This window comes from Staurois parvus, unplaced genomic scaffold, assembly GCF_062004578.1.
Source record: "Staurois parvus isolate SC_StPar_1 unplaced genomic scaffold, SC_StPar_1.0 ptg000186l, whole genome shotgun sequence".
NCBI classification, from domain to species: domain Eukaryota; kingdom Metazoa; phylum Chordata; class Amphibia; order Anura; family Ranidae; genus Staurois; species Staurois parvus.
Genome location: NW_028317982.1, coordinates 7,240,001 through 7,265,565, shown reverse-complemented (window position 1 = coordinate 7,265,565; position 25,565 = coordinate 7,240,001). Strand labels below are relative to the sequence as shown.

Here is a 25,565-nt window from a genome sequence, read left to right as displayed (position 1 = left end):
AATGCTACAGAAACCTAAAGTGGAACTATCAGCTGAAACTTGGTGGAACTGTTTCACCACCTCTGGCTCAGGCCCTCTGCCCCTACTCACCACTATCACTTGTAAACACAGAAGCCAGACACCCCCACTGGGTGATCTCCCTGCAAGTGAGAGAGCGGGAGCCACCTACAGTGTACAGGGAGATACTAAAGCTGGCAGGGTGCTTCAGCTTATTACAGCAACAAAAGTAAGGCATGTGGAAGATTGCGGAGCTTTTAAGGCAGGAGAAGATGGGTGAAGTGAAGAGGGGGGTTATATGCACAGAACAGAGCTGAAGAGAAGTGAAAGTGAGGTGTGGGTGGTGGAAGCAGAGGTAAGCAGCTGTGGAAGAAGGCTGAAGTCTGTGTGTAGCACAGCCCTGAACTCTGCACTGTGTGTGTAGCACAGCCCTGAACTCTGCACTGTGTGTGTAGCACAGCCCTAAACTCTGCACTCTGTGTATAGCACAGCCCAGAACTCTGCACTCTGTGTATAGCACAGCCCAGAACTCTGCACTCTGTGTATAGCACAGCCCAGAACTCTGCACTCTGTGTATAGCACAGCCCAGAACTCTGCACTCTGTGTATAGCACAGCCCAGAACTCTGCACTCTGTGTATAGCACAGCCCAGAACTCTGCACTCTGTGTATAGCACAGCCCAGAACTCTGCACTCTGTGTATAGCACAGCCCAGAACTCTGCACTCTGTGTATAGCACAGCCCAGAACTCTGCACTCTATGTATAGCACAGCCCAGAACTCTGCACTCTGTTTGCAGTACACCCCTGAACCCTGCACTCTGTTTGCAGTACACCCCTGAACCCTGCACTACATACATAGCGCACTCCTTAACTCTGCATGTAGCACACCCCTGAACTCACCACTCTGTGTGTAACACCCTCTGCACCCTGTACGTAATGCACTCCTGGTATTTATTACCCCTTTAAGACCTTCCCATTGTTAGTAAAATTTTATCTCACCCACTATTTGATTTGGTTTGGAGGATGTGTATGTGTGTGTGTGTGTGTGGGGGGGGGGGGTTGGAGGGGTTGTGGTTGAGTTCCTGCACCTAATTTCTGAAAAAAAAGAGCCCTGGGAACTATATTCACCTCATCTCCAGTGATGTGACGTCTGTGAACTCCCTCGCTGGTGGCATTGTCTTTGCCTGGTCTTCTTCCAGGTTTGGGATCATTGGCCATCTTAGTTGGCTATGATGTGATGACATAACAGATGTGCAACTAAGTGTACATTGTAAACAAAATTGTGAACAGGTAGGTAAATTACCACTCTACGCCCTCAACAGCTGGTGTAGCGGTCCAGAGATCAGAAATCCCCACTTCTCCTTCTCTCTCTGATTAGTCAGCACCAGCACATAAAATCCCAGAGAAGAGCAGGGATTTTTAATATCCGGAGCACTACACTGGCTGCATGGGCACTGACAGCTCATCACCCATGGAGGTAAGTATAGGGGGGACCGAGGGGATTGGGAAGTTGGGGAAGGTGTTAGTTCACCTTTTTATTTTTTTCTGAAAAGGAAACCTAACCCTTTAATTGAACAAACTGAAGCTAGAAATAGATAGAAACTAACTTACTGACATATCGGCACAGATGTCATGCCATTTCCTCAGACTAAATCTTTCTAAAACTGAGTTTGTAATATCCCCTCAACCATGCCCTCCTCTCTGACTTTTCCATCAAGATCAATAATATAACTATTATCCCCTCAAGCCAGGGTACTAAGTGTATTCCTAGACTCTGACTTGTCCATTCTGCCCTAATGTCAGGAAAGGCCTGCCCATAGTGCAGGCGAAGATCTGCGGTGCACAAGTATGCACAGAACTATGACGAACCGGGCCGATGTGCGGGTGCTTGGGCATAGGAACGAGCGCACATCCAGGCGCACACCTGTCACTAATGCTGGCACCAAAGGGACTATTTAAACTAGCTGCAGTAATGTCTCATTGCCGTTTGGTCTTATCCCTGCTTGTGTCTCCTGATTCCTGTGATTGACTCCTGATACCGAACCAGCTTGATCCTGACCTCCGCTTGATCACTACCTGCCCTGACCTCTGGCTTGCCTTGGATTAACCTTCTGTCTCCTGCTCCTGTCTGATTGATCGTCCGCTGCTGACTTGGCCTGTGACCCGACTACGCTTCCTCCTTCTGTCTATGCCTGATCTGCCCGTCTGCTACCGAACCCGGCTCGTCTGACCCTGCATCCTCAAACGCACTGCTCAGTGTTCACTTAATCCAGCATGGCTGCATCCAGATCCTGCTCCCTGCCTTCAGCCTACCCTGCAGCTCATCTGCCTACCGGCTACTACTGGACTGATCACAAGCACTCATACCCCACCATGCCCCTGTGGACACTGTTCTACTATCAGCGATCCTTGAGCCAGAGTTGTACGGGAGGCCTGCCTCTTCACGTCAGGCTCACTATCCAGATACGTGACACCTAAGTCCAATTGTCCAAATCTTGCAGACACCACCTCCATAACATCTCTAAAATACGCCCCTTCTTAACCACTGAAACCACCAAACTACTCACTTGCTCCCTGGTTATCTCCTGCCTTGACTATTGCAACTCCCTAGCCTACCTCTAAACCAGCTATCCCCTCTTCAGTTGTTAATGAACGCTGTTGGCAAACTCTTCCACCTTACCAACCAGTGTCCTCCACCTCTCTCTGCCAATCCCTCCACTGGCTTTCAACTGTTCAACAAATACAATTCAAAACACAGACAATATAACTCTGCCCCGAGCTACATCACCAATCTTGTTTCAATATATCACCCAGACTGTCCTTTCCACTTCACTCAAGACTTCCTACTCGCTAGCTCTTGTGACTTTTCTGTCCACCTTTAGGTGATCCCTGAAATCTCATCTCTTCACAGAGACCTATGCTTCCTTCACCTAACAACGGAATGTTTTCATTCTCCCATCAGGTCACCCATCAGAGTTACCTTTTGTTCCACTTTCCCCAACCTATTAGATTGTAAGCTCTTATAAGCAGTATCCTCGTAACCCTCTTGAACTGCTTTGTAATTGTACTGTCTACCTTTTCATTGTAAAGCTCTGTGAAAACTGTTGGTGCTATATAAATCCTGTATAATAATAAAAATGAGTTGCATCATTCTACATTTTATTTGATATTTTGCTTGTTTATAATCACTTATATCCAGGGATTTTTTTCTCAGAGAATAGGTGCAGGAACTCAACCATGCCCCCCATCTTGCCAAACCACATAGAATGAGCGTGGCCAAACTGCAGTGGGAGAGTTCTAAAGGGGTATTAAATAACAGGAGTTAATTTTACTTAGAGTAAGAGTTCAGAGGTGCACTACACATAGAGTGCAGCATTCAGAAATGTGCTACATACAGAGTGCAAAGTTCAGGAGTACACTATGTACAGAGTGCAGGGAGTGTGCTGTGTATAGAATGCAGGGTTCAGGGGTGTGCTACTTACAGAGTGCATACTTCAGGAGTGCACTACGTACAGACAGCAGGGTTCAGTGGTGTGCTTATTACAGAATGCAGAGTATAGGAGTGCATAGTTCAGGAGTGCACTATGAACAGACTGCAGGGTTCAGGGATGTGCTAATTGCAGAATGCAGAGTATAGGACTGCAGAGTTCAGGAGTGCACTATGCACAGAGTGCAGAGTTCAGGAGTTTGCCTCATACAGATTGCTGAGTTCAGGAGTGCACTATGTACAGAGTGCAGGGTTCTGCATAAAGAGTGCAGGGTTTAGGAGTGTGGTACATACAGAGTGCATAGTTCAAGAGAACACTATGTACAGACTGCAGGGTTCAAAGGTGTGCTACTTACAGAGTGCAGAGTTCAGGAATGCACTACATACAGAGTGCAGGGTTCAGGAGTACGCCTCATACAGAGTGTTGAATTCAGGAGAGCACGATGTAAAGAGTGCAGGGTTCTGGAGTGTGCTGCATATAGAATGCAGGGTTCAGGAGTGCGCTACTTACAGAGTGCAGAGTTTTGAAATGCACTACATACAGAGTGCAGGGTTCAGGAGTGCGCCTCATACAGAGTGTTGAGTTCAGGAGAGCACGATGTAAAGAGTGCAGGGTTCCGGAGTGTGCTGCATATAGAATGCAGGGTTCAGGAGTGCGCTACTTACAGAGCGCATAGCTCAGGAGTGTACTACGTACAGACTACAAGGTTCAGGGGTGTCCTACAATATAGAGTATGAAATTCAGGGGTGCATTGTGTACAGAGGACGGATTTTAAGGGTGCACTACACATAGATCGCAGAATTCAGGAGTGCGCTAGGTATAGAGTTCAGGGTTCAGGGGTGCGCTATGTACAGAGTGCAGGATTCAATGGTGGGCTGCATACAGATTGCAGGGTTCAGGGATGTCCTACGTAGAATGCAGGGATCAAGCATGCACTATGTACAGGGTGCAGGGTTCCATAGTGTGCTGCATATTGAGTGCAGGGTTCAGGGGTGCACTACGTAGAGAGTGCATAGTTCAGGACTACACTATACAGGCTTCAGTGTGCATTATGTACAGAGGGCATATTCTAAGGGTGCACTGCACACAGAGTGCAGGATTCAATGTTGGGCTACATACAGTATGCAGGGTTTAGGGTGTGCTATGTACAGAGTGCAGGGTTCAGGGGTGTGCTACGTGCAGAGTGCAAGGATCAGGACTGCACTATGTACAGGGTGCAGGGTTCAGGGGTGTGCTGTGTACAGAGTGCATAGTTCAGGAGTACACTATGCAGGCTTCAGGGTGTGTTATGTACAGATAGCATATTTTAAGGGTGCACTACACACAGAGTGCAGGATTCAATGTTGGGCTACATACAGTGTGCAGGGTTCAAGGGTGTGCTACAGAGTGCAGGGATCAGGGGTGTGCTACGTACAGAGTGCATGGATTAGGATTGCACTATGTACAGAGTGCAGGGTTCAGGGGTATGCTACATACAGTGTGCAGGGTTCAAGGGTGTGCTACATACAGAGTGCAGGGATCAGGGGTGTGCTACGTACAGAGTGCAGGGATTAGGATTGCACTATGTACAGAGTGCAGGGTTCAGGGGTATGCTACATACAGTGTGCAGGGTTCAAGGGTGTGCTACATACAGAGTGCAGGGATCAGGGGTGTGCTACATACAGAGTGCAGGGATTAGGATTGCACTATGTACAGAGTGCAGGGATCAGGGGTGTGCTATGTACAGAGTGCAGGAATTAGGATTGCACTATGTACAGAGTGCAGGGTTCAGGGGTGTGCTACATACAGAGTGCAGGAATTAGGATTGCACTATGTACAGAGTGCAGGGTTCAGGGGTATGCTACATACAGAGTGCAGGGTTCAGGGGTATGCTACATACAGAGTGCAGGGTTCAGGGGTATGCTACATACAGAGTGCAGGGTTCAGGGTATGCTACGTACAGAGTGCAAGGATCAGGACTACACTGTGTTCAGGGTGCAGGAATCAGGGGTGTGCTATGTACATTTTGACACCTTCTCAGCTCTCCTTCCCCATCCCCGAACTCTGCACACCCCCATGTCTTCATAGCTTCCATGTATTTTACTCTAGGGGGCTCTGCCTCTCTGATTTGCAGCAATATTATCTGTGGGCGCTTGTATTCATACCCCCGGGAACAGATGAACACAGAGGGTGCAGTCTAGCACAGGACGCCCCCTCCTGCCCATAACCACACAACACTAGCACCTGCACCTCCCTCGTCCGCGCTGTGACTGTATGGCAGGGAGGGATCTGTGGAGCCACTGGAAGAGGCAAGCTGTCCTTGTAAGCAGTGAAGTTGGGCCCCGGTGTTTACACGTGAGAATGGTGAACAGGGTGTCGAGGGTGAGAGCCAGAGGTGCTGCATGGAAGGAGTTCCACCAAGTTCCTGCTGCAAAAATGCCCTGCTTACATCCAAATCCATCACATATCACCACATGTGGCCGCACCACAGATGTTTTTTCCATTCAGGATCTCATATTTTAGGCTACTTTCCCGCCGATCCGTAGCAAAAAAGCATGTTTTTGCCGCATTTGCAGAGTGTTTTACATAGGACGTGACTCAAAAATTGTTGTGTTTTTGCTGCAGCTTCAATGCATTTCAATGGGGAGATGCGCAAAAAAAAGCAGCAAGCAGGATTTTACTAAACGCAAGGGACCAAACTGGTCCATAGGATTACATGGTCACACGTTTTCCTTACGTTTCTTTTTACACACTGAAGCGTCAGTATCAGTATGAAGGCAGACCCATCAGTCAGCTATCTGATGTCCATGAGCAGGACTACATGCTCTGTTTAGCACACTGTGCACCCACACCTTGAATCACCACGCATGCGCACTGCACAGCAGAGCACAGCCAGCAGATCATGTGGGTGTGACAAAAGGACTTGACCAGCACGCGGGCACACAGAGAGGCGCATGCGCCATAAGATACCAGACGGATCGTGCATGAAATTTAGGAGTACGCATGCGCCGTGAAATGTGGTCTGTGGGTTGGTGAGGGGGGAGCCGCGCTTGCGTAGTGTGTGTTAGGCCGTAGTTGCGCACTTGTAATGAGGAGGAGGGTTGTTGCTGTTGGTGGATTCCTGTGAGCATCGTTGGAGCCTTTAGTGGGCTGCCTGAGATCTCCGGGCGTGCAGAGCTCTGTATGGAGAGTGGAGAATGGCTCCTTTCCCGGACGAGGTGGATGTGTTCACCGGGCCGCACTGGAGGATGAAGCAGCTGGTGGGGCGGTACTGTGACAAGGTGAGGGAGCGGAGCTGTGTGTGGAGGAGGCCGGGGAGCTGTGTGTGGAGGAGGCCGGGGAGCTGTGTAGTAGGTGATGTGTGTGGTATGGGGGGAGGTGCAGGCCAGAGGTGGCCATACATTGTTCCCATTGTCCAGGGAGTTCACACACACCACTCGGGGGGCACAGCCATCATCTGTGAAGGTGTATCCGTCCATCCCATACACGATCTGTGAAGGTGTATCCGTCCGTCCCATACACGATCTGTGAAGGTGTATCCGTCCGTCCCATACACGATCCGATCTGTGAAGGTGTATCCTTCCGTCCCATACACGATCTGATCTGTGAAGGTGTATCTGTCCCATACACGATCTGATCTGTGAAGGTGTATCTGTCCCATGCACGATCCGATCTGTGAAGGTGTGTCCGTCCCATACACGATCCGATCTGTGAAGGTGCGTCCGTCCCATACACGATCTGATCTGTGAAGGTGCGTCCGTCCCATACACGATCTGATCTGTGAAGGTGCGTCCGTCCCATACACGATCTGATCTGTGAAGGTGCGTCCGTCCCATACACGATCTGATCTGTGAAGGTGCGTCCGTCCCATACACGATCTGATCTGTGAAGGTGCGTCCGTCCCATACACGATCTGATCTGTGAAGGTGCGTCCGTCCCATACACGATCTGATCTGTGAAGGTGCGTCCGTCCCATACACGATCTGATCTGTGAAGGTGCGTCCGTCCCATACACGATCTGATCTGTGAAGGTGCGTCCGTCCGTCCCATACACGATCCGATCTGTGAAGGTGCGTCCGTCCGTCCCATACACGATCCCATCTGTGAAGGTGCGTCCGTCCGTCCCATACACGATCCCATCTGTGAAGGTGCGTCCGTCCGTCCCATACACGATCCCATCTGTGAAGGTGCGTCCGTCCGTCCCATACACGATCCCATCTGTGCTTTCTCCTTTCCATCTAGCAGCCATGTACTATCAGACTCCCCTCAGTGGGGTCCTCTGGAAATGAGCAGGGTGTTTTGCCTGCAGGTCAGGGACGCACACGTTACCTACCCACAATTAGGAATCTTCCCTAAGCTCTGGTTCACACTGGATGTGATCTGCATGTCCTGGAACTTGCAAATCGCATGCCAAGTCGCACCCTATTGTCCACAATTGGAGCATCATATCGGTGTAGTTCTGACTTGGTCGCAGCCGCACTGATTTCATAATTAGTACATGCACTACTTTTGGTGTGATTTCCATAGACATCTGCTGTATCCGATGTCTTGCAAATCGCACTTTGAAATCGTGCGACTTCACTATAAGTCGCACAATTTCAAAGTCGGGCTTGATGTGAACGGAGGGTGACCCTAAGTTCACACCTATGCAGTTTCTGTTGCGTTTTGCAGAAACACACAGCAGTCCATGTAATGTGACTTCCTATGGGACACGTTCACATCTCTGTGTTTTTTGGGAAAGGGTCAGGGACTTTTTTAACCGCCGCCCGCCATATAGTAATATGAGGGACGCAAGGCGGTTCTCTCATTCTGGGAGGACGTCATATGAGCGCATGAGCGGCTCAGGGAGCGCGTGGCGATCGGCAGTGCGCTATGTCCCTCGGACACAGCAGATCGCCGATCCACGGAAAGAGCCGAAGATGTCGGCTCGGTCATGTGATCAGCTGTGTCCAATCACAGCTGATCACATGTAAACAGGGAAATGCCGGTTATCGGCATTTCTCTCTTCTCGAGCTGTCACGCTGACAGAGGAGAGGAGAGCCGGTAATCTGCTTTCCGCAGAGGGGACATGTACACTGATCATCAGGGCACTGATAATCAGTGTAGCCCCATCAGTGCCACCTGTCAGTGTCCATCAATGCCTCGTGCCAGTGCCCATCAGTGCCACATCAATGGAACATATCAGTGCCGCCTATCAGTGCTGCCAATCAGTGATGCCTGTCAATGCTCATCAGTGCCACCTATCAGTGTCCATCTGTGCAGCCTATCAGTGCAGCCTCATTAGCGCACACCAGTGAAGGAGAAAAATCACTTATTTACAAAATTTTATAACAAAAACTAAGAAACTTTATTTTTTTTCAAAATTTTCAGTGGTTTTTGGTTTAAGAACAAATAAACAACCCAGAGGTAATTAATTACCACCAAAAGAAAGCTCTACCTGTCATTAAAAAAATGATAAAAATTTCATATGGGTGCAGTGTTGCATGACCGCGCAATTGTCACTCAAAGTGTGACAGCGCTGAAAGCTAGAAATTGGCCTGGGCAGGAAGGGGGTATAAGTGCCCTGTAGGTGAGTGGTTAAACACAAAAGTTGTGTTTTTTGTTTCAATAGACTTCAATGGAGATGCTGCAGAAAAGCATGCAGTGTGTTTTTTATGCGTTTTGCATTTTAATCTGTATGGCAACAAGTTGGGGGGAAAAAAATAAAACGTGTCAAAAATGCCTGTGCAAGAAATGCAAAACGCACTGCAGAAACTGATCAAATGTAAAAACTGTATAGGTGTGAACCTAGCCTAAGTCTAGATTCATATGTAGGTGGATGTGGGACCAAGCGTACATCACATGCATTCTCTGTACGGTTGCACCGATACCGTTTTATCGGCTAGTACGAGTAGTGATACTTGGACTCAAATAACAATATATATGCAGTCTGAGCCCATACAAAATGACTGGGATCAAATTGCACTGCAAAGAATTACATGCGATCAGGAATGTGGTGCAATTCCTGTCTGAATCACATGCGGGTTTCCCTGCAGGTGCGGTGCCATTCATTTTGTATGGCTGAAACCACACCGCACCCTCAGGGATTCCTGTTCAAATCATATTTGATTCTTTGCAGTGCAGTTTGAGCCCATTCACTTTGGACCCACAAAGGTATCAGTTTTAGATATCAGAGCGTTTGCACGAGTACAGGTACTTGTGTCAATGCTCAGTATTGGTGCAACCCTAGTTCCCACAGGCTTTCACAGCCATAATGTACTGCTCTTTAGCAGACACACGGGGGTGCCATTCATTCTTAATGGTACCCCCCATGCATCGTAAAATGCAGCGTGTTTTTTGGGTGTGCAAAATCGCATGGTGCTGCAGAAATCACTCAATTCCCCCGAAAACATTGCCAGTGTTGATGGGAGAATTACTCCTGCAGTGCTGGTTGTACAGAAATCAATCAAGGTCGACTTCTGTACAACAAGCCTGCCGATACATGGATCAATATTCGTCCCATTCCTGCTGAACCGGAAGGGTTTTGATCTGTTTATGGCCAGCTTAAAGCAGAGCTCCACCCAAAAGGGGACGTTCCTCTGTAAGGCCTCATCCTCCGCTCTCCATTAAGTATTGGCACCTTCCTGGATCGGGAGGGGTGGTTACTGAATTTGTCAGGTACCCACTCTCTCTTCCACTGCGATCACCTAGGCGTTCGGAAGTTGAAGTTGTCCTCCCCGCTCCCTCTCTAGTCTTCTGGGACAAGTGACAGGTCCCAGAAGACTACAGGATCATTCACAAAGGCAGCGCTTCTCACGCATGCGCAGTGGGCACCCGGCTGTGAAGGCACAAGCTGTCACAGCCGGGTGCGCACACTGAAGATGTTGGTGCTGGGGACACAGGACAGCCGGTGAACCTGGGTGCGATGAGGACACTGCAGGATCGAGGGACAGGTGAGTGTCTGTTTTTTAAAAGTCAGCAGCTACAGTTTTTGTAGCTGCTGACTTTTATTTAATTTTGCCTGGAGCTCTGCTTTAAGTGTGCTTAGTCACCATTAAGCTGGCCATACAGTCTTCTTTAGATGTACCAAAATGATGTAATATGAGGACAAACCTGAACAATCCTTTCAATCTGTATCTGATAAGGAAGGCTTTTTTGCTGCATAGTTGATGGTATCTCTAAAGGAGATTGTACGATCACATTGTATAATGTATGACTATCTTTAGAAATTGATGACAGCAACACATCTCAAAAAAGTTGGGACAGGGCAACAAAAAGCTGGAAAAGTAAGTAGCACTAACGAGAGCTGGAGGGACATTTTGGGTTTAGGTTTTAATTGGCCACAGGTCAGTAATGTGATTGGGTATAAAAATAGATTCTGATCACCTACGGTACAGAATATCAAGATTCAGAGAATCTGGGGAAATCTGAGCACAAGGCAGGAATGCAGTATTTGATGCCTGTGATCTCTGGGCCCTCAGACACCACTGCATTAAAATACAGGCATGATTCTGTGGTGACATCTCTGCATGGGCTCAGGAAAACCTCTAGAAATCACTGTCTATGAACACAGCTAGCCATGCCATCCAAAAATGCAAGTTTTGTCCTGCAAAGAAGTTGTTATATCGATCATCCAGACACGCTGATATGTTCTCTGGACCAGAGCTCATTTACAGTGGTCTGTGGCCAAGTGTGAAACAGTTCTCTTGTCAGAAGAATTGAACGTTGACATTTTTTTCTTGGCAACCATAGGTACTATTTTCTCCTGGACTAAAGAGGGACCGGATGGTATGGGGGGGGCATTAGTGTTTATGGAATAGGCAGGTTGAACATTCGGAAAGACACCATCAATGCTGAAATACATATCCAGGTTTTAGAGCAGCATATGCTCCCATCCAGACAATTGGGTTAATTTGCTAAAACTGGAAGGTACAAAAAATCTTTTTTTTTTTTTTTTTTTTTTTTTTTTTTTTTTGTCAAAGCTTAATTGATCAAACTGAAGTTAAAAGCTGATTGGCTACCATGCACAACTGCACCAGATTTTGCACTCTCCAGTTTTAGTAAATCACTGTCTTTTTCAGCAGGGCAATGCTAAACCTCATACTGCATTTGACAACAGCATTGCTTCGTAGTAGAAGAGTCCGGGTGCGCAACTGGCCTGCCTGCAGTCTGGACCTTTCACCAATTGAGAATATTTAGCACAACTTTAACCACTTCCCCGCCGCCCTATTGCAGATATACTGCTACAGGGCGGCAGAGGTGCGCAAAATCACATATGTGATTTTGCATTCTGGGTAGGGGGTGCGTGCCCTACCCGCGTCGCCATTTGCAGCCATCAATCACCAGGTCCCGGCTGGTGATTATCCGCCGGCGCCCGGTTATTACCGAGGATCTACGATGGGGAGGAGGGCTACTTTGTTTACTAACAGTCCTCCCTGTCTGCTCGGGCACACTGCTCTGGATGGCTGTGCACAGCACAGCCATGCAGAGCAGTGTCCTTACAGTGAAGCACCAACACGCTGCCCCCCAATAAAACACCCCCTGCACACAGTTAAGCCTTTGATCGCCCCTCATGTTAACTTCTTCCTGCCCAATGCCATTAGTACAATGCCAGTGCTTTTTTTTGTTTTTAAGCACTGATCACTGTATTGGTGTCACTGACATCCCCAGTGACACCAAGTTAGTTCCCCCCAGTGTCAGAATTTCCGCCGCAGTCCCGCTATAAGTCGCTGGTCACCGCCATTATTTGTAAAAAAAAAAAAAATTCCAGTGTCTATACCGCCATTTGTAAACGCTATAACTTTCACGTAAACCAATTAATTTACACGTATTGGGATTTTTTTAGCCGACATGTAGCAGAATACATTTTGGCCTAAATTTATGAGGAAATTCTATTTTTTTAAAACATTTTTTACTGGACATGTTTAACAGCAAAAAGTAAATAATATAGTTTTTTTTCTCAAAATTGGTGCAAAAAATAAAAATCGCACAGGCTATCAAATACCACCAAAAGAGAGCTCAATCCGTGGGAAACAAAAGGTTGTAAATTTAAATTTGGGTGCAGCGTTGCATGACCACGCAATTGTCAGTTAAAATAATGCAGTGTTGTAATGCAAAAAATGGCCTGGTCAGGAAGGGGGGTGAATCTTCTGGAGGGCAAGGGGTTAAATGAAAAATACAACAAAGATGACCGAGGACTGTTGAGCAATTTAATTTCTATATCTGGCAAGAATGTGACAACATTGCTTTCCCAAAACTCCAGCAACTGGTCTCTTCAGTTCCCGGAGGTTTAGAGTGTGGTTTAACAGAAGAGGAGATGCTACATCGTGGACACACGGCCCTGTCCCAACATTTTTCAGACTAGTTACTGCCATCAGTTTCATAGTAACCTACTTTTTCTCTTAAAATGGTTCATTTTCTCAGTGTAAATGTTTTATGTTTTGACTAAAATATGGGTTTGAGATTTGTAAATAGTTGCATTCTGTTTTTATGTAGATTTTACACGTCCCAACTTTTTTGGGATTGTAGCTTGGGACATGGTTGTAAATGGCTTTGTGTTTGGTCAGTATTTTTAACCGTTTCAATACCGGGCACTTTTACACCTTCCTGCCCAGGCCATTTTTCAGGTGTCAGTGCTCTCACACTTTGAATGACAATTGCGTGGTTATACAACACTGTACCCAAACTAAAATTTTATCATTTTCTTCACACAACTAGAGCTTTCTTTTGGTGGTATTTAATCACCGCTGGGATTTTGATTTTTTGCTAAATTAACAAAAAAATACCGAAAATTTTGAAAAAAAAAAACACGTTCTTTCTTTTTCTGTTATAAAAATTTGCAAATAAATAATTGTTCTTCATAAATTTAGGCCGAGATGTATTCTGCTACATGTCTTTGGTGAAAATAACCCAAATTAGGATGTATTTTTTAGTTTGTAGGAAAGTTTTAGAGTTCACAAACTATGGTATAGATCTGAATATTGATCTAGTTTCTTCAGGTCCAAGAATGTCAGAACAGTACAGATATCCCCCAAATGACCACTTTTTGCAAAGTAGACAGTCCGACGTACTTCATAAGAGGAATGGCGAGTTTTTTGAAGTTGTATTTTTTTGTCATCATTTTTTGGAAAATTAAAAATTTTTTAAAATTATTTCACTATTTTTTTTTTTTTCTACATACTGTCACCAGTGCAGTACAGCGTCATCATATAACTGGCATGGTGGTGATCAGGGACACTGACAGTATGAAAAAAATATATACATTTTTTTTATTCATTTTAAATTTTTACTAGATTTTTTTTTTTTTAAGATTTTTTTTTTTTTCATATTTCACTATGACCAAAGTAGTACGATGTTACTATAGTAACATTGTACTACTTTGGGGAAGTGATCAGTATTTTGTTTTTTTGCACAATTTGCTTATACAAAGAATTACTTTGCTATAAGCAAGCATTTACCTGAATGACATCGATTCATTCAGGGTTTTTTTTTTTTTTTTTCTTTTTTGTGCTTAGCTGTGATTTTGCCACAGCTAATCACATGACGTGTATGTGATCGCTGTGACCATTCACAGCTAGACACTACTATACAATGGATGGCATGAATGAAGCCATCCATTGTATACAACTGTCGTGCTGTGATTGGTCACAGCAGGTCACATGGTGCCATGTGGAGGCCTGGCGGCCATCTTTGAATTTTGGATGGTCAGTCACTTGCATATACCTGACACTGCTGTGATTCATTTACCCTTATGCTCTTCGTTTTTGATAATAAAGCTTCTACCTTAATTACTACACTATGAGTACTTCCCTTGGCCTGCCTTGAGGAGCTTTTAATTTTCAGAGCCCGGCTGTGATCCACCCATCAGTTCCAGAGAGGGGAACAACCTGTACTCCAGGATTCCTTACCCGTATATCCCTTTAAGGGATCTCTGACACTCCGGATCCATCCTCATCATAGGAGGATGTTTCATCTTCATTACCACCTGTTCCAGTCCATATCCTGACCAGAGAGAGGGGAGATCTTCATGATATTTATACACTGCCTCTGGTTAGTGCGCATTTTTCCATATGCACTGGGAACATGGGGAGCACCATCACAGGACTTGATTTTTCTTGCAGTTTATGATCAGATATTCACCTTATACCGATTTATTATTTTATATACTGGTACCTTTCATTGACTATTAGCGCTGCATTTTATACTTTATGGTACTCAGATCTGTTGTGTCCGAGGTATGCGGCCGGTGACAGATCGCGCTGCTGCGCGGCTCTGCAAGCGCGCAAACTGCGCATGCCCGGGAGTACGCCATATGGCGTCCACCCGGAAATCTAATGTAATTTTCCGGTCGCCAAACGGCTATTGGCCAGGCGTCTATTGGTTAATGATATTCAATGGATGATCAAAAGCAAGGGGAGAGATTGGCTTAGAGGGGTGGATAATGAGTGGTTAGTAAGGTAGATGAGTCTGGCAGCAGCATGCATGATGGACTGAAGGGGGGATAGTCTGTTTTGAGAAGGGACTTGCAACAGATGAGGTGAGAGATAGCCGGGGTAGGAATGAATTGCTTGCTGATTTCATTAGTTAAAAAAAAAATATTAAAAAACATATTTTGGAGATGTTACAGAGGTGCCGTCAACAAGATATGAACAGTGATTGGATTTGAAGCGTTATAAGGCCAGTTATGTTTAAAAAAAAAACCTGTGTGTATGTATATATTTGCACGCCCGGGAAGTCTGGTGCTGATATGTGATCCAGCACTCCTTCCCTGCTGCATGTCAGGCCCTGCATCACCATTTTCACTTCTGAAGTCATTGGGAGTCAGCTGTTTCTTCCTGGTTCAGGCAGCCGGCCCCCTGGTGACACACTGCAAGATTCCCCCTCCTGCTGTCGCTGTGTTGACATTTGTGCCTCCTAAGATGTGACACACATACCCCAGGAGACGTGAGCATCACATAGGCAAGAATGGAGGCAGGGGGTGGGGTGGAGCTGAAAAGAGAGGCAAACAAAATAACTTGTCGTGGTAGTTTGGAGGGGGATGGAATATCAGTAAAGTGTGGTCTTGGAGTGAAGGTCCACTTTAAGCACACTTCAGTAATCTGAGCTTGCATGTGTGTTTAATATTGTGATAAAGAAGAATCCTGGACCACTTCAATACCAGACACTTTCACCCTCTTCCTGCTCAGGCCAGTTTTCAGCTTTCAGTGCTGTCACACTTTGGCAATTGTCATGAAACACTGTACCCATAGGAAATTTTTATAATTTTTTTTCACACAAATAGAGATTTCATATGGTGGTATTTACTGACCACTGGGATCTTGATTTTATGCTTAATAAATGAAAAAAAGACTGAAAACGCATTTTACTTAACCACTTGCCACTTAACCACTGCCAGAGGATTTATCCCCTCCTGACTGGGCCATTTTGTGCAGTACGGCACTGCATTACTTTAACTGACAATTGCACGGTCATGCAACGTTGTACATAAATTAAATTTGTGTTATAAACAAAAAAGACCAATTTTAAGAAGAAAAACTGTATTTTTGACTTTTTGCTATAAAACCTATCCAGTAAAAAAAAATAAAAAAAAATTTTCTTCATAAATTCAGGTCAAAATGTATTCTGCTACATGTCTTTTGCTATAAAAAAAAAAAATCCCAATGCTTGTAAGGTAATTGGTTTTACGTGAAATTTATAGCGTCTACAAATGACAGTACATATACTGGAATTTTCATCTTCATCTTTTTTTTCTATACTAGTGACAGCGGTCAGCAACTTATTGCAGGACTGCAGCAGGCATTCTGACACGTGGGGGGGGTGGGGAGACCTCACTAACTGCCACTGCCATCCCCAGTAACACTAATACAATGATCAGTGCTAATAAAAAGCACTGACTGTACTAATGACACTGGGCAGGAAGGGGTTACTATCGGGGGCAATCAAAGGGTTAACTGTGTGCTTTGTGTGTGTTACATGGCGTGTTGTGTGTGATTTACTAGGGAGATGAGCTGCTTTGTATTGATCTGCTGTGCATGACATAAAGAAGCCGAGGGTAAAGGTGATGGACTGGGGGGGGGGGGGGGGGGGGGGGAAGGGCATAAGTATATGGCCTGCTCACTTTAAGAGAAAAAAAAATTGTCAGCCCTCAGTGCTTGAATGGTTCAGTTGGGTGAGGCCCCAACTCTACTTCAGTTGATGCAAGCTACAAATCTTTATGCAGCAGCCCAGTTTTCCAAGAGTTGTTTTGAAGTGGACTTTTCCCCCCAAAATTACAAGCACATTTTGCTTCCATGCATTCTAAACCTTAAACTCCTTACACTTTTATCGCAAAATGAAATTATTATATTTTTTAAATTGTAAACTTAGATTTGTTATTCTTTCCTTCGCGTCTTCCTAGGCACTAGTAACATAGCCAGTGCCTCCTGGGAAGGCTACTCCACCAGTACCTCCACCTTTTTTAGCTGGAAAATTCCTGTCACTTGTGGAAATCAAAGAGCAAATCACAGCAGAAACAAATGGCAGTGAAATAACACGGAAAATCATATGACAAAAATAAATAAGCAAATTTTTTATTTATTTATTTTTTGCTAAAACTATCAAATAATGGAGAGCTGCCAGCATGAGTTTTCTGGACAACATTTTATTTTCCACTTTCAAAGTATAATTGCACACATACTTATATTTATGCCAACTTAGCTTTACTTGCTTTGTATGGGTCTGATACTCCTGGTTGTCAAGGATCAGAGGTCACCTGAAGTCCTACACTTGTAAACAGTCTGATCTCACACATGATCTTTTATCTTCTGCAGGGGTACAGTTGTGTCTGATAACACGCCTTAACTTTGGCAGGCCATAGACGGGCCGTTTATTGGCCGAATTTTGAAAAATCGGTCAGCCCCGTTGCCGCCACCCATGTCGTCTTTCGCGGATTTTCCAGCATGACCGATAAAACTAAACGAGAATATCCGAAAAACGCCCGACAGGCTGGCCCAACTAACGGTGTGAATATCGGCCGATTCTACGTGCGGACGAAAATTCAGCTGATAAAATACCCGTCTATGGCCTGCATTAAAGGATCGTTTCTATACAGTAACATGCTGCCAAAAGAAGAGGCAATATACTCCTCTTTCCGGTGGTCCATGTCTTGAAATGCTAGGGAGAATGTCACCAGCACACCAAGGATCACCAATATGGGCCCAAAAGTGTTAATGAACGATCACATAGTTCCAGCGAGGCAACGTTTCGGAGTCTCACAGGACCCCTTAATCAGGCATGTGATGATGAAGGGGTCCTGCGAGACTCCGAAACATTGCCTTGCTGGAACTATGTGATCGTTCATTATAACTTTTGGACCCATATTGGTGATCCTCGGTGTGCTGGTGACATTCTCCCTTGCTGATTCTCCTCAGTTCCAGCTGACGGTTGCTGCAGCACCCACATATACACACAGACATTTTTAACGCTGGAACGTGTGCGTTTGGATTGTACATTTGCATGTCTTGAAATGCTGACACAGCAACTATTCCACACTTGCAGGTATGTCTCATAACTGCTCCCCTACTGCACTCTGTGGTTTCTCCTGCTGGCTCATACAGCGTAAAAGAATCTTCTGATTTGCTGGGGTTACATGTGTTCCAATACTCATGCATAATACAAGTCGAATACTTGCAGTATTTCAATACAGTGTGCCAGAAAGGAAAGTATGCTGTCTCTTCTTTACAAGTATGATATTGTATAGTGATGACTTGTTGCTGACAGGGGCACTTTAAGAGGAACAAAAACCACTATGGGGCACTGTTAATACTGTTATGCACTCTAAGGAGTGTGCTAGGACAATTATCAAGGCATCAAGTGAAGGTGACTTCTGACACCTGTCACATCATGGTCATTAAATTGCACAGAGTGGCCCTTGTCCCCTTCTTCTTGGGTCCCCTATCAGCTCTCCTGGCTCCCCCCCTTCATGGTGTGCCACCACAGGGTTCTGCTTCCTCTGCTGGCACACCTCTGGGCTCGACTGACTAGACATACTTCTCGTGCACCAAGCCGTGTGCTCAGCATATAGCATGAACTAAAAATTGATTGGTACTCATGATGCTTGCATGTTAGGACGCCCATAAACATTTGCTGCTTTAAATGGGAAGTATGGCTAAACCTTTTTACTATTGTATTCCTGTGACCTGGACATAACTGATGGTGGGCTATATGTTTATCTGTATTGTCATTGCTGATTCACAAGCCTACCTGGCCACACCTAGTCCTGCCCACTGCTGGATTGACATCACTGCTTTTATTGCTGAAACCCTCCCACGGGGTAACTGAAGAAGGATGTTGATTTGTGTTTTGTTTTTTTTTACTTTGATGCTTGTGCATCACATAGTAACTGGATTTGATTGTTGTTTTTTTGACTTTCATTTGCAGTTGACCTTTTTACTGAGCACAAGGGAGCATAGTTATCATTATACTTCTGGTGCTGTGATGCTGAATCTGAGGCTGCTGTGCCCACCCTTCCCTGCCCAATCAGTACAAAGCAGTTTGTATTTTGTGATTGGATTCACAGAATATAAAGGATTCTGTGAATGGACAGTGGAGGGCAGGGGTGCGCAGAGAGAACATCTCTCTTATCAGAGTTGCCTTGCATTACGTATGCACTAAGCTGTTAATGAAAATGGGGATGGGCAAGGAAGAGTTATTACCTCTTGGTCATCTCTTCCCAATCACCCCCGGCCCCTTTCTTTTTGGTTTTGTTTTGGTTTTTTCTCTTCCCCACACAAACGTTTTTTTCAACCCTGTAACTCTATCTACCAACCATTATTTATTCTTTAAAAAGTGTAGAGATGATTTCACAAGGAATGCTTTGTAATGAATTGCTTCTGGTACAAATCACTTATCTGTTTTGATTTATGAAACCGGCTTCAAATATGTTTAGCTTGTGATGAGAATCCAGAGGACTGCTGCAGGTATAAGCAGTAGTAGTCGCATTGAACGGAGTTTGTTCTGTAATGTTGAAAACATCTCGCCACTTTTTTTTAAAACTGCTCTTGGTTTAAAACTGTTTGAAAAAGCTATGAAACCGCTTCAGCATTATAGAATAAGTTCAGTTGAATGTGATTGGCTTACTACTAGTTATACCATGGACCTAGATCAGTGGTCTCCAAACTGTAACTGTTATTTTCTTTTATCTGCCCTTGGAGCACTTTTTCTCTCACTGATGCAAGACACTATTCCTCCCACTGACACCTACAAAGGGGCATAATTACTGTTACTGACATCAACATTGGGGCACTGTTTCTCCCATTGACACCAATGATGGGGCACTATTCCTTCCCTGAATGCCAGAGCTGCACTGTTTACTACCACTGATGGCAGTATAATTTCTACTCCCAATGACCACAGTCCGCTCCCCTAAAGTCTGAGGGACAGAAAAATGGCCCTTTGTTTAGAAAGTTTGTAGACCCTGACATAAATTGAGAATCTCTTACAAACCTCTGCAAGTGATACAAAGTCCAAGGAAACCTATTCACGGTAAATGTCACAATGTACAAAACTGAACATCAGAAGGAAGTGATGACTAATGATTCAAATTCCAAAACCTGTACGTCTTGAACTGCGACAGGAATACAAATCTATCAAGTAGAGCCAACTCAGTAATGTTGATTTTTTTTCTTCAGTAAATTTATAAGCGGTTACTGTAGAATGCAACCATGTGTCAGGGGCACAGCTCTGTTCGTTCCCTAGAATGTCCTACGTTCGTGCAGGGTAAGACCATACATAAGGCTCCATGCACACGGGGTGTTTTGATAACACTGGTAACGTTAGCTGTGTAAAGTCACGTTAAAAATGTGAGCTTTTCAGCTTTTTTTAGCGTTTTGCTGCGTTTGTGTTTTTTTGGCTTTTTTTACCAAAGAAAATATTTTCTTCTGGTTGAAAAAATGTCCACAAATGCCGGTTTGTGGCGTTTTACCACGTTTTGCAGCGTTAGGGCATTTTTATAGCTAAAAATACTCTAGAAACCCACTAGTCCTGGATTTTTATTCCAGCCATAAAACGTTGATTACAGTCTCTGTGTACATGGACACATAGGATAAGATGCTGGGGGGTTTACTGGCTGTAGAAAAAACACGTCAAAAGCCAAAAACAGCCGCTGTAAAAACATCCAGTGTGCATGAGGACGAATAGTGAAAGCCGGAACGTTCCCAGGAGCGGTGTATGTAGTGCATCTAAGGAGGCAGATCTCTGGCCTAGAAGAGTGGAGGGTGCCCTCTCGGTCCCGTTTCGATAACCATTTAGTACAATTCTACTGCAGTGAAACAGTTGAGCAGTGGTTTCAAAAATGTACTTTTGATATATTTTAGACTGGTGGTGGATAGTTTCATGTATCCTAAATATCGAAATGTGTGTTATAAACTTTGGGTTTTTTTTTTTGTTTTTATTGTATCGTGATCTAGAGTTCTGTGTCATTTCAGTTTATTACACACAACTTAATTTCTGAACTTTTATTTTTTTTTTTTTTGGTTTCTTTGTATGTATGGATTGCATGGGTTGTTACCGACGTGAAAATTTCATGTCAATATCACCTTTAGAAATATAAAAATGGTGACGTGTTCAATACTTATGTACTCCAAAGGGACTATATAGTGGCTATGTACATATTTATTTTTTCATATTGGGCCCTGTTCATTCGGCTGCTTAGCCATGCTGCAAATCTCAGTGGCAAGAGCCTTCTGATTCCTGGGCTGGTTGGCTGTGATTGACAGTTGCGTACAGATGGCTGTGGGGCCCCCCCCCCCCAGCCTATACATTGCAATGACAGGCTGTCGGTGTACACAGCTGTTTGTGACTGTTAGCACAGCTGGCTATTACATGTGGCTATTGCAGATGGTTACATTGTTTTCAGACTTTACTTGGCTGCTTGCTTGTCCTAGGTCATTGGATAACTTAAAGTAGATGTGTGGTCTAAACCTATTTAATCAGAAACTTGCTCCCACCCCCATAGGTCCTATACTAACTCACCTGTGGAGGAAAGATGTGTATATTTATCTATTCCCTGAGTACTCCAGTCTGGTCACATGATATCCCCAGCGACCAGGTTGAAGGGTGAGGAGAGATCGCTGATAATGGCCACAATACCTGTGCGGTGACATCACTCATAGGCATCTGTTGTCAGCTGTTCCCTCCTCCTCCTCCCCCTGAAGCCAGTGCTGAGGGTTGGTAGGTAAGTTTACACATCTTTCTGCAGGCTAGTTAGTAGAGGACTCAGAATGGGGGTGGGAGCAGGTTTAGGGATAGATGTAGACCAGACTTCTACTTTATTGCCTTGGAACCTACACTTCAAAAAACAAATCAACAAAGGCAGCTTCCATATTTGTATTCTCACAGGTTCCCTTTAACCACTTCCCGACCGGCCGTTGTATATAAACGGCCGGACGGTGGCACTGCAGGGTCGGGTGGCCGTCTATAAACGGCCTCCCCGCACCCTGCTTGTGCGCGCTCCCTGGGAGCGCGCAGAACCGCGATCCGGTGCCCGCTGTGTCCTCCGGACACAGTGAAACACCGATCGTCGGACGGGACCTCTGTACGAGGTCCCGATCATGTGATCACTGATTGGCCAATCAGTGATCACATGCAAAGTAGTAAGCAAGATGTCACTTCTGACATCATTGCTTACTATGTGTGAAATCTGTGAATGATCACAGAGGTCACATGGTACAAGGCTATTCACAAAAGCCTTGTACCATGTGACAAGCTGTGACCAATCACAGCTCACTCAGTTCTCCTCAATGAGTGCAGGAATTCACACAGAGCGAAAGAGAAATGATTGCTTTTACATCCTATATGGGTGTAAACGCAATCAGTGTAAAAAAAAAAAAAAAAAAAAATCTTCATCACCCCTCACAAGTAGTACAGTGTCACCATGGTGACACTGTACTGCTAGGGTGACAGTATGTTAAAAAAAAAATAATAATATAAAAAAATAAAATAATGTAAAAAAAAATGTTTAAAAATTATAATTTTTGCTTATAAACTAATTTGGATTTTTTTTTTTTTACTAAAAAGATAACGGAATAAATTTTGGCAAAGATTTATGATGAAATATTATTTATTTGCAAAATTTTATTAAAAAAAAAACACTTTTTTTCAAAATTTTTGGACATTTCATTTACATAGCAAAAAAAATACAAATCCCAGTGGTGAATAAATACCACCAAAACAAAGCTTTATCTATCTCAAAAAAATGGTAAAAAATTCATTTGGGTACAGTGTTGCATGACCGCGCAATTGTCATTCAAAGTGTGATAGCGCTAAAAGCTGAAAATTGCCCTGGTCAGGAAGGGGGTAAAAGTGTGCGGTCTGGAAGTGGTTAACCACTTGCTGACCGCAGATAGCCAAATGACGGCTTCACTACGGCTGGCCTGTTCTGGGAGGGTGTCATATGATGTCCTCCCAGAACGCGCGCGCCCTCCGTGATCGCTGTGTCCTACGGATACAGCTGATCACATGATGTGGTATAAGGCAAATCACAGCGGCCTTTTACCACGTGATTAGCCGTGTCCAATGACACAGCAGATCACCAGTAAATGCAATTGCTGTTATCGGCTGCACTTTTTTCATGCTGTCACAATGTGAGGAAAGTACTGCAGATAACCGGCAATTGTCAGAGGACGGATCGACACCGATCATCAGGGCACTGATGATCGGTGCCCAGCAGTGCCACCTATCAGTGCAGCCTCATCAACGCACATCCGTGAAGGAGAAAAAATACCGGTTTGCAAAATTTTATAATAAAGAAAAATGTTTGTCCTCAAAATTTTTGCACCTTTATTTTTATAGCAAAAAAAATAAAACACGCAGCTGCGAGTACATACCACCAAAAGAAAGCTCTATTTGTGTGAAAAAAATGATAAAAATTTCATATGGGTACAGTGTTGCATGACTGAGCAATTATTCAAAGTGCAGCAGCACTGAAAGCTGAGAATTGGCCTGGGCAGGAAGGGGGTAGATGTGACTGGTAGGCAATTGGTTAAACAGAATTCATTCAATGCTTACAATTTTAATCTGACCAGACATGATGGCTTGGCACACCCAGATGAAATGTCTCTGTTTTGTAATCTGGATGCTGCTCCGTGTGAATTCGAGTTAGGGCCTTGTTGTTTTCCGTGCGTGCTGTACTTTCGCAATAACTGTCATCAGCATTTTTATGCACAGCACTGATTTGCTGCATATCTATAACACTGTAGTTGAGCTTGGTTGATGATGTGTTACTGTAAAGATCATTGCTTTTTTTATGCACTTGGCCTCCACCTTCATTAACATTCATTACACTTTGTACAGCTTGCGTGCTTAGGCTCTAAGTGTGTTTGGTCTGTATCCTTTTCTCCTCTCCTACACTTCTATTTTTATAATATTTATGGCATTGTTGTATAATTGACTTTAAAGATTTTGATGTTCCGTGATGCCTAATACATCCGTGTACTTATATATACAGTTATAGAGAATACGCTTCTTCCTTTCACTACAGATGTTTTTGAATGTTTGAGTGGCACCGCACCCACTGCCTCCTGGAATAAAACTGCTTTTCTTCCCTAACAAAAGGGTAACTGCTAGCTTAAAAACCTTCTGACTTTTTCCAGGCAAATGAAAAACAAAACAAAAAAACTCGTTTGATTAGAGTAGCATGACCAATGTTTTCACCAAGATTGACACAATTTGTACCCTTTTTTTTTTTTTTCCCCCACAAGTTTAAATTAGAAAATGGGTGAATAATTGGTGAAAACATTAATAAATAGACCCCATACATGGTCTGTCGGCTACTTCACACGAGTTGAGAGGTCTATACAAGTGTGTAAGAGCCATTTTATGTGTCTGGTGCTGTGTGCAGGTAGCTCATGTTTGGTCAATGGGGACACAGCGACTGTACAGACTTGCCCTCACGTCTGAATCTGACAGGCATGCAGGTACAAATGCATGACACAGAATGCACACTGTCTGTATCCAGGGCATGCATCATCCCTGCATCCTGTCACACTTGCATATGTTGGGTCCATACAGCCATTGACTCAGGCTACTTGCCTGCTGAATCACATTGCTGCAGACATGTAAACAATGTACATGCTGTATGAGACCTCTGTGCCCATGTGTGGGTTTAGTGATTGTGTTCTACCGTTCTTCTGTCAGCACTAGACTGACTGAAAGTAGTGCAGTGTAGCTGTTAACAATAGTCTCTATCTACACCATTACTAAAGCTGCGTTTTGTGTGTCTATGGATGCACACATCAGGAGCATATCCGCTCATATGCCTTCATGACACACCGTTTACTATGGTAGTATGCTCAGAAGAGGAGCAGCGGAGAGCACTGTTGGGGGACCCCAGAAAAGGAGGTAAGGGACTGCTCTGTGCAGTATCATTGCCCAGAGCAGGTAAGTATAATATTTGTTTTCCTTTTTTTTTTTTTTTTTTTCTTTTAAAACATCCTTTGGTATAACTTTTAAAGTAAACGTGCCATTATCGCTAATGAAATGAACAGGCTATGGCAGTACACTGCCTGCCCATGCAATGCCTGCACATACCTATAGGGTCTTTTCACACCAGTGGGTTCGAGTTCTGATCCATGTAATATGTGCCTTCTGGTGTGCACTGTGTAGGAATGGTGTAATACGCTGCTACAACGTATCACAATTTTTACCCTTTATATCTTTGCAGTGTGTAAAAATGCATCCTATACTACTTTTTTTTTTTTTCAGCACACACAAAAGCAGCATGAAGCAAATTTACCTGGTTTATGCATTGGGACTGCTTTGAGCAGGGGTGCCCAGTGCATATGGTGCAAATTATATCTTGGGTGCCCCCTCCAGTACAGAGTGAACCCCGAAATAGTTACTGTAACTTGATGTGTAGTGAGAAACGCCTGCAACTTGGTGCTGAATCTAGTGTTTTAAAACCATACCAATTTTGTGGTTTCCATGGCACTGGAGGAGGCTGCATTATGCAGGCATGACCTGTCCGAACCGTTATAGAGCTGACAGGTTTATTTTGAGTCCTATTGGTAACTTGATTAATACATTTTGTAGACGATTGTTTGGTTTACTAATATTTGCTGAGCGTGGATGTGGTCTGTTGTGAATCTTT

At 44.4% G+C, this 25,565-nt stretch overlaps 1 protein-coding gene across 1 annotated transcript in view; it reads left to right on the top strand.

Annotated features, from left to right (window-relative positions):
• The first annotated feature begins 6,508 nt into the window (after positions 1-6,508).
• Positions 6,509-25,565, top strand: part of FBXL5 (F-box and leucine rich repeat protein 5) — a 51,475-nt gene continuing 32,418 nt past the window's right edge. Inside the window, exon 1 of the mRNA XM_089677431.1 lies at positions 6,509-6,744. Coding sequence (XP_089533557.1) covers positions 6,661-6,744 — 84 coding nt within the window. The 5' untranslated portion in view covers positions 6,509-6,660. The remainder of the gene's footprint in view (positions 6,745-25,565) is intronic.